This window comes from Strix aluco, chromosome 1, assembly GCF_031877795.1.
Source record: "Strix aluco isolate bStrAlu1 chromosome 1, bStrAlu1.hap1, whole genome shotgun sequence".
Taxonomy (NCBI): domain Eukaryota; kingdom Metazoa; phylum Chordata; class Aves; order Strigiformes; family Strigidae; genus Strix; species Strix aluco.
The window spans coordinates 148,841,432-148,850,888 of record NC_133931.1 but is presented as its reverse complement, the minus strand read 5'-3'; the positions used below and the strand labels follow the sequence as shown (position 1 = coordinate 148,850,888).

The following is a 9,457-nucleotide window of genomic DNA, read 5'->3' as shown; positions in this document are numbered from 1 at the left end:
AATTTACCACTCAATTCAGACTACTTCATGTGGTTGCTTGGTCCTTATTACCTTTACCACTTCTCTTCTTTTTGTGTCATTTTTCAGATGTGACGCCCTTTTTACAGAAACACATTCATCTGATGAAGGTTCCTTAGTGACAGCTACTCCTTGTCATCAGTCATTTAGGCAAAGTCTTAGTCAATTTAGCATCTGCTTTAATGATATCATGGGGTACTACATTTTCTTTCAGACTGTCTTAAAGAAAGTCTAAATCATCAATATGCACTTAACCAAATGAGCAATCTCATCAAAGAATGAATTTAGAGAAGTTTGATTAGACCTGGTCTTCATAAAAAAGACTGGAATTATTTCTATTCATTTCTTTGAAATCTTTTTACATTAAATCTGTTATTTCCATTATTATTTGGGGTTCTGATGTTGGCCCATATTTTGCTGTCATTGCAATTGCCCTTTTTTGACTACTGGTATAACACTAGCAACCCTTTGGAATTTCAAATTTGGAATTCCAAAGTTTACTAAACCAGGTGAAAGAACCCAAGTATCTATTCTGGAACTGGGAGTAAAAGTTATCTAAGTTTGCTTATGGGAGACTAGTCATGATTCCTATCTTTCTTAATTACTATCAGGCTGGAGCAGTTCTTCATAATCCCCTTGAGATCCACCTACTTGTTTCTTTTGTAGCACAGAAGTACTTCTTGAACATATTTACGTTTTCCACATCAGCACAAAACCACTTATGAACTACATTTACTGATGGGCCAGTATCACCACTGGGGTTTTTTTATTCCTAACACACTTGAAATGTCTCATTTGTCTTCAGCTCTTACAACCACAGATTTTTTTCTTGCCTATTAACTTCCTTTAGCAATTTTTGATATTGTAATTTATAGCAACTGTAATTTATCTAATTTCTCTTTGTTTTCCATTTTATTTCTAAGTGCCACCTTTGAGCTTTTATGGGAAAGTTACTGCCTTCTGTGATTGCGAAATCGTAAGTCTTTTGGCCATTTAATAGAGTCTTTAAGAAAGCCCCTCTTCCAATGTTGTGGTTTTTGCCTTGACAGTTCCCCTTACTGTTTTTCTCAGTTTGTGGAAATTAGCTCTTTTGAAGCAGCAGAAATACATAGTTTTGATTAGGGCTGTCCTTCATTTACCCATGATGAATGCAATCAGGCCATGTTCTTGTTCCCAGGCAACTACGAACTTTTAATTTAGTGATATCTACCATTTTTATCTACCACAACAAGGTTCAAATACTTATCTCTTGCAGTATAGCCTATCTATTGAGCTACAAAATCACCTTCTGCAAGTTGTAGAAGTTATTAATGACTTCGAGGAGTCTGCAGATGAAGCTAGAAAAGGGCTACACTTGTTTCCTCACAACCAAGGAAATTTAGGCTACTATATTTGAATAAATGTTTAATTCACACCCGAATGTTTCACTAGCTTCCAAAAATCTTTGCCAAACTTTAATCAGGCCCGAATTTTAATGGAAGACATGATATTTTGAGGGCTTTGGTGGTTAATTTTTGGCCATTCTCAGACTTCTCTGTGACAACAGCACTAACACCTTTTATCAAGAAGAAAGCTTGTTCACGCTTTTTTTTGGTTTATTTTTTTAGAGGTAGCAATTACGCGGCAATAAAGGGATGAGAATTAAGAAGGCCTGTGTCGCGTTGAATGGGGCTGGTGTCCTAGAATAAACTGGAATAAGGAGGTCAGCTACAACTCACCCGGAGGCCTTAAAATATCCCCGGCGGTGCCTTGAGGAGCCGGGGCCGTGCCGGCAGCCGGCTCCTGCCCGCGCTCCCCGTCCCTCATCCCCGCGAAGGGTTTTGAGGCACCGAAACAAACTCTTGTCACGAAGAGCGACAGCACCGAACCCCTGACTTCGGAGTGAGGGCAGCGCCCGGGCTTTAAAAACTCCCTCCTGACTTACCGCGGCCTCCCCGCCGCCGGTCCCCTCACGCTCCGGGGGCAGCCGGGCCGGGAGGGCCTGCGGGCGGCTCCCCCCTCCGGTGCGCCCGGCCGCGTCCCGTCCCCCGCCCCCCCGCCGCCGGAGGAGGCGGCTGGCGGCGGGCCAGCGGCGCAGAGGGTATTAATAGGCGGCCCGGAGGCAGCGGCCGGGCGGCTGCGGGTGTGCGGGGCGAAGGCTGCGGGCTCAGCTCGGCACAGGACGGTTCGGTTCGGCTCGGCGCGGGAGCGGCCACGGCCACGCCGGGGAAGTGCCTCTCCCCCACCCCTCCGGTCCGCACCCGGCTCCCACCGCGAAGGCGAGATGGAGGGTAAACGCTGCCGGCCCCAGAGCCGCCTTTTCCCGCCTCTGCTGCCCGCCTCAGCGGGGCTGCGGCCCCCACCCGCCGCGCCTCAGGCTGCGGCCGCCGGGGCGGCGCCCCCGGGGCCGGGCGGGGTAGCGGGCAGCGCCGCCATCTCTGACCCCCCCCGGGCGCTTTAGCCCGTCCTCTCCGGCCGGGGGCTCCTGGGGGCTCCCCGCCACGGCGACCTCCGGGCCCCGGGAGGAGAGGGACCTCGGGGCGGCGGCGGGAGGCAGGGGCGGCTGGCAGCCAAGGGGCGGGAGGGGTAGGGCTGCCTTCGCGAGGGGCTCCCGCCGGTTCGGAAACTTCCCCTGTAAGCTGTGGAGGTGGCCTGTCAAGTGTCTATCTATAGCCTCCTTTCGTTAAAGTGCAGCAGTAACCTAGCCAGAACGGCTTAATAAGGTAGACTTTGCATCGCTTGTTAGAAAAGCATTGCAGCACAGTATTTCTGTTGAAATAAATGATTTTTAAAGACGGGTGCCTTTTAGCTCGTTATTTTTTTTTCCAGGCACCAGATAAAGCAGGCGTGGCAATACAGTGATTTGTTTTGGAGCAGAAGGTCTCAGGAAGGGAGAAGTTAATCCTGTTTTATAAATGTATTATTAAGTTAACTTGTTTACCTGCATTAGCAGGAAGGCCTTGCATCATTGTGTAATAAAAAAGAAAAGTTGACCGTATGTTTATAAAAGTTGGGAGTGTGAAAGACCTATGCCTAATACAATAATGGGACTTCTGGAGAAGCTTAGAAAATCCAGAGACTAAATTGTGGTACACCTAGGCTTCAGGTATGTCATTATTTGCAACGTTAAGAAATGAGGAATTCCTTGGTCTTGTGAGTGGAAACTGGTTGCTAAGGCAGAAAACAGTGAAAGTGTTTGCAGATTCCTGTTCTGTCTCCCACAAGATCAATATTCTTGATAAGAATTTCTCCACTTACCCCAAGTTGGGAATCTGTTATGGAAACAGTCAAAAAGGCTTGAGACCTAGTATGTTTCTTTTAGTTTTACCCTAAGCATGAATGAGACAGTGAAAAAGATTTTAGTCCCAGGTTGGGAAAGTCTAGCTTGTCTCCCAGAAGTTCAGTGTCTTGCATTCATGGGTGACCCAAGTCATTAACACTCTATTGATGGAGAATCTCCAAACAAAATAATATATTTGAAAGAAAACTCCTGAAACTTAATATTTTAAGAATGATGACTCCCTTTTGCTTGATTTGATGTAAATTGAATGAGCTTTGTAAAGTTACATGACAGTTCTAATGTGCAGTAAATACATTCTAGCGTGCATAGTAGTTTAAGGCTGTACTGTGTGAGTAGCAGGAGCAGTACTGTGTGAGTGACAGCAGCTCTAAAAGTGATTTGCTTCTGACGCAGCTTATCTTAATATCCTCTGCCAAGACAACACCAAAGATAAGCTTCGAGTGGTCACTAAGACTGAGATCCTGGTGTTCCCTCCGGCTGAGTAGTAGTGCTCTTGTTCAAATATTGCCTGAAGTACACTACCAAAAGTCTAATTTCCTTCTAAAACCATTGGCTTGTGCTGGTAAGACTGTCTAGTGATAATATGATCCCCCCCCTTGCTGCTGCAGGTTTTCCAGTCTCTCTACCCTATTCATGAGTAGCGTCTGTAACTTCTGCGTACCTTATCTCTCCTGAGGAATTTTTTTATTCTCCCTGTCCTCTCTTCCCTTTATCTTTGGTGATTTGCGGTTTTCTGCTAGGTTCTGTTTGATGAATGAACTTCACGTGAGTGGGATGGTTAAGGAAGTTGGGCTGCATTGTAGCCTTTTCTGTGAGTATTGATTGTTGCCTTATTTGTGAATTCAGGTGATTTGGGTTCTGGAGGAAGATTTTGCTCCTGTTATCTTGAGCTGTTGAAGAAGTGGGGCTCTTTAGTTCTTGAGGTGGTAAGGTCTTTGTTCCCTGTGGAAAGCTGCTTTTTTTTTTTTTTCCTAGCAAGTGTGAATCCACAGTTAAAATCAGATCTCTTGGGCTGATATGTGCAGTTCTCCTTTCAGTACTGGTTTTATGTGCTCTTTTCTTTTAAGATGATATGGGAAGACATCTAGGAGACAAGGACTGAAGGCACCTGCCTGTTGCAGCAGTAGCATTGTGTTTGCTTTGCACAGTTGAAGCAGCTGGCAAAATGAAGGCTTGGATGTGCATAGAGTTACCCTTGCACCAGCTGCTGTGGTGAACGCATTGGGAGCACTCTTGGGGGGGGGGGTGTGTGGGGGGTGTGTGTGTGTGACACATTTTGGTGTTTTTTTTTTTTTAATTTTAAAGACCCTTAATGTATCTGAAAGCAAGCACTTGTAAGGTTCATTTTGCTTGTTGCTAAGTGAGCTTAATTTCTTCAGGCGTTATCACCACTGTCCACAAGGTCAGCCTTAATGACTCTGCAGGGATGAGTAAAAGGCTTTTTTAGGCTATGCTTCCACTAACACAAAAGATAGCAAAATTCCATTAATGAGAGGGGGCCAGGTTGTGGATTTGTACTCCTAGCTGCTGAAACAGATCTTGACTGCATATATCCTTCAGTCATTTGGCATCAGGGTAGCTTTCCAAGGTTGTTTTGGCATGGAGAAAGCCTAGAGAATTCTGTATTTGGACCAAAAAAAAAAAAAAAGAGGTGTATCCTTGTGGGACATAACGGCTGAGTCTATTAAGAAGAGTCTCAAGCAAGTTACTAGCTCATCAAGTACAACAAACAGAGTTGGAGCTGGAAATCATAAGAGGATGGGAGCAGCCGGCACTTATGCAATATGCTGCTCTTTAACTTCTGAATTGCTGTCTGCTCAGTGTGTATATGGTATGTTTGGGGTGTTACATGGTTTGCATCTTCCAGCAGGATGGGGAGATGAGTCAGAAAACGTTTATTTCATGTAAGATGTTGCTGTGTTACCATCTCAACAGGTGTAATGTGAAGCATGGTAAAACATACTGAAAGTTAGGGTGACTTTAAAGCTCTGGTAATGTGACACTCGGGTTAGTATTTTGGTCAGAGCAGAGGGATAGGATCTCTCCTGTGTCTTAAAATCTAATCTGATAAAAAAGATACTAGGAACTTTGCTAATATCACTTCGTCAGAGGAGGGGAGACATAGGTTTGCAAGAAAAGATGTTTGCGCTAAATAAAGCCATTCTGTGTGAGTGCATTCACTGTACTTCAAAATGAATAAGAATTTTCTTGGCAGTTAATGAACGTTTAGTGAAGAAGCTTAATTTGACATTTGAGAAGTTCAATAAATAATTTTTCTTTCTTGATTAAGGCATCTTTTAAGCTGTCACTTATGCAACAAAGAATTGTCGCTTTTTAATGCATTGAGAGAGCTTATTGCATACTGATTCAGCTATTATTGCCTGTTAAACAGTTTAGATTTCATGTGCCTTGATTTCCCTGCCCTTGATTATTTTAAGCAGCCTGTTTCATTAAAAACCATTTGTATTTCCATAAGCATTTATTACATGTTCAAGACAAAAAAAGTGGACACATTGAAATATATGTCTTTGTATTTCTCTGACCTTCCCTGCCCCGCACAGTCAGATTTGGGATAGTCAGGCCTAATGCTCATCCCAGATGTTTACAGAAACTACCTCGTCAGGCTTTGCAAAAATCAAAAGTTAAATTTCTTATGGCCTTTTTGCTTTGTCTTATGTCACAAACTGTAGTGGCTGTTGGGAAGGTAGTTGTAAAGCATTGATACCTCAAGGATACTCAGCAGGACAGGACTAAATTGGGGCCACTTCCTCCCTTTTTTTATTCTCCCATCTGTGCATGGAAGTTATCTTAACATTAATGGGGTTTATACATGTGCAATGGGGGAATAATAAATTTAAAAGACCAATTTGTTGTTGCTTTGTGGCGTGTCAATGGAGATTGTTTCTGTTGATGATTATTGTCAGGGCAAGTCTAAGGGTAATAAAAGGTGACTTTGACCTGGTTCAAATGTATGTATGTCCATTTCTATTACTGTTTCTTGAGTATATGTGATCTTAATATTTTTTTTTTAAATGAAAAACTTGTCAAGTGTCAGCAAAGGGAGGTGTCCTTAAAGAAAAGTCATGGGACCAGAGGTTTTTCAGTGCCATATATATGAGGAGGACTGGTTCTTAGAGACCACGGTCTTTTCTTAGCGAAGTAGTAATAACTCTACAAAGTAGCTGGTTAAATCTAGATAATTCAGAAGAGGTTTTGGTTCTGAAGCTTGGATGTCTCTGCCCTTTGTCACGTTTCACCTTATGTAAGCTGAAAAGCCTCATAAATATGATCTTAGCCATTGGCAAATGTCAGGGTTTCAACCAGAAAGGTTGTCTCATAAGCGGCTTGGCTTCCCTCCGCTAGTTACGCTGCAGGACAGCTTGTGTCCCATTGAGCTGCTTAAACTAATTTTTCTCAAGCAGACCTACTCCATTGTTCAGGGATTATTGAGCCCCCTCTGGGGCCAGTATATCATGCTAAAAAGCTGTTACACCTGCCCGAAGGGGAAAGAGCAAACAACAAATGCTGTATGTACCTGCTATTTGGTTGCAGTGCTGATGCTGATCTCAAATGACTGGTTAATGTTTTGGCATGGTCAAAAAAGCCCCCCAAATAAGAGGTCTGCCAGTGTTTTCTGCTGGTACTTGCCAATGTGTATTGTCACCCAACAGCTTGGCCTCTTGCAGCTCAGGAATGGTTTCCCAAAACCACATAGGAAAATCAAGGCAGGCACCATCTGAAGTGACGGGTTCGGGGCCCTGCTGGGTCCCTCGTCTGTGTGACTGGTCTCCGCTGATCTGACCAGCAATGTTATAATAGTCTGCGCAAGGCAGCTTGCTCCATTTTGAAAGTGAATTGAACTACTTTGCTATACATAATATGCTAATAAATTATGACTGTCTACATAGGAACTACTTCAGAGGACCTAGTGGGCTGGAAAGTTACATCCTGATTTACTATGCACTAGCTTCCCCGTGTTAGTACATAAGGGCATATCTCAGAGCAATGTTGGAGACATCAATTAGTGAGCAGTAATTGTAAATCCTTCATATGAAACAGAAAATATTGAAGTGTTTATGGTGTTAAGAAAGAGGAAAAAAGTTTTTTTGACTGTAACTTGAGCATAGAGGTAAAACTTCCTAAAATGAAATTTAGACTTTTCATCTATTTTCACTTTTTAACTTGCATTGAATCCCAGAAAACTCAGTTTTAGTAAATTACTGCTTTCTTAGTTGATTTTTGAAAGACTGGGGTCAAAAATTGTTTTTCTACTATGACTAAAAATAATAGTTCTTGCATGAAATTACAGGCTGTCGTGGACTCTCTTGAATCAAGTTGCAGGACTTCCATTTGGAAAAAAACCCCAATTGTATTTTCACTTCATTTTTTTCCAGTGGGAAGCGGAGAAGTCTCAGGGATTCTTTATATTCTATATGGGTCACACATATTTGTCACTTCTGTCTGAACTCTGCCTCCTGAAGTTAACTTTGCTATCCCATGCACAGTGCCTGTGATTGACTTGGATGTGGTAAATATATTCACTTTCCCACAGAAAAAGGAATATTCATTAAATGTTCATTATCGGTGTGCAACTTCTAATTAAAATAAAAGCCATTTTGTTTCTCAGATGCTTCCTATACTGTTGGCAGATGTTAAAAATTAGAACACGTGAGCTGAGAGAGTCTCACTGGGGTCAGGGAGTGGGGATTTCCATTTCATAGTTGGCATCTGCTGTTTCTCAGTTTTGCATCAAGGTGAATTCTGATTCTCCGCAGCCTTTCTTCCTAATTGGAAATGTTACAGCATGAGTCATTCCTGCAGTTACTTGGTTAGGGCATTGAGTTGTTATTAAATATTAACATCAATTCCCGAGGTTTGGCTACATAAAAATTTTAACTTTTGTCTGCCTTTTTTTTTTTTTTTTTTTTGGGCATGTCCTGCCTAGTACTGTTGTGTATAGCAGGTGCTGGCACGCAGCAAATGGGCGCAACATGTCATGAGCATTCAACTAGTAAAGTGCCCCCCCAAGACTCTGGAAACATCTCTGAAAGCAGAACCTCTCTCCTAGTGGGGACCTTGCATTCCCTGTCAGATATTCATCCCTGGGGCTCCTCTCCAGATTTTTCTCTCTCCTCTCAACCTTCCCTTTCAGAATGGGAAATTCAGGTGTGGGACGGAGAATAGGACCCGTTTGTTGTACTGTTGCCATTTAGTGCTAGCAGTGTGCTCAAAGAGTCTATTGAGAGGCCTTTGAGCCTGGACACAAGTACTTTTATTTTCCTTGAGTCATGCTCTATAAAGGTCATGTTTGCATTTTCACAGTTGGAGGATTCCTATGTGTGGGGGACTGTTGCAGGCCTTCTGAAGGGAAGCACCCAACTTATTCCCTGTCCGCAGGCCTGGTCCATAAACCGGCAAAACAGGAACACATAGTATAGGGGCAATTGCATGAGCCCTACCATACATGTACCTACTTTTTTTTCATATGGATGGGTTTGCCAGGACACCAAGTCAACTTATATACTGGATTCAAAGAAACTTGCATCATCTTTACTTGCAACAGGCCTGGGAAATTGGTTTACTAAGAAACAATGTATTTTGCCTTAAAATGAGTGGCTTTACTTCAGTTATAGCCATACAGAAAGTGGTGATTAAAGAAACAATTTTCTTTAAAGATTATGTATGCCAACGGACTCAGATAGCTGTACAGTACAGGACAGGTTTGTGTTTTAATACTTTGATACATGATATGGCACCACAGTAATCCATTAAACATGATGATGTGGAGTCTTGACACTGAAGTTCACTTGTTTTCTTTTGCTGGACACACTGAAAGAAAATACTGAGGTCTTCTGAAAGAAGAACCATGACTAGATCATACAGAATGAGAAATTTGAAATTTGTTTCTGATTAATGCTGGCAATTACTGTTGCATTTGTTACAAAGCAGGAATCAGCTTTTGGCCAAAGCCAGCCTTTTGCATTCACTTGAATAGTCAGTGGTGCTAGTACAGCATAAACTGAACAGGATTTGGCTCTGGCATTCAAGCACAAGCTCCTCTTTCACAACCACCCCCTTCTGTTTCTGCCTTTTCCTTGTGAGCAGCAAATCTTTCTGGGCATTTTATTCTACTCTCCCAAATGTTGTCAGAACGTGCCA

The 9,457-nt window shown here is 42.9% G+C and overlaps 1 protein-coding gene across 3 annotated transcripts in view; it reads left to right on the top strand.

The window, feature by feature from the left end:
* The first annotated feature begins 2,130 nt into the window (after positions 1–2,130).
* The window catches only part of GADL1 (glutamate decarboxylase like 1), an 88,091-nt gene continuing 80,764 nt past the window's right edge, over positions 2,131–9,457 (top strand). Inside the window, exon 1 of one of the 3 annotated variants that reach the window (XM_074839245.1) lies at positions 2,131–2,288. In XM_074839245.1, the coding sequence (XP_074695346.1) occupies positions 2,282–2,288 (7 nt within the window). In that variant the 5' untranslated portion in view covers positions 2,131–2,281. Of the gene's footprint in view, positions 2,289–3,797; positions 3,861–9,457 lie in introns of those variants that run through there. The other 2 variants (XM_074839265.1, XM_074839274.1) reach the window with 2 other exon arrangements.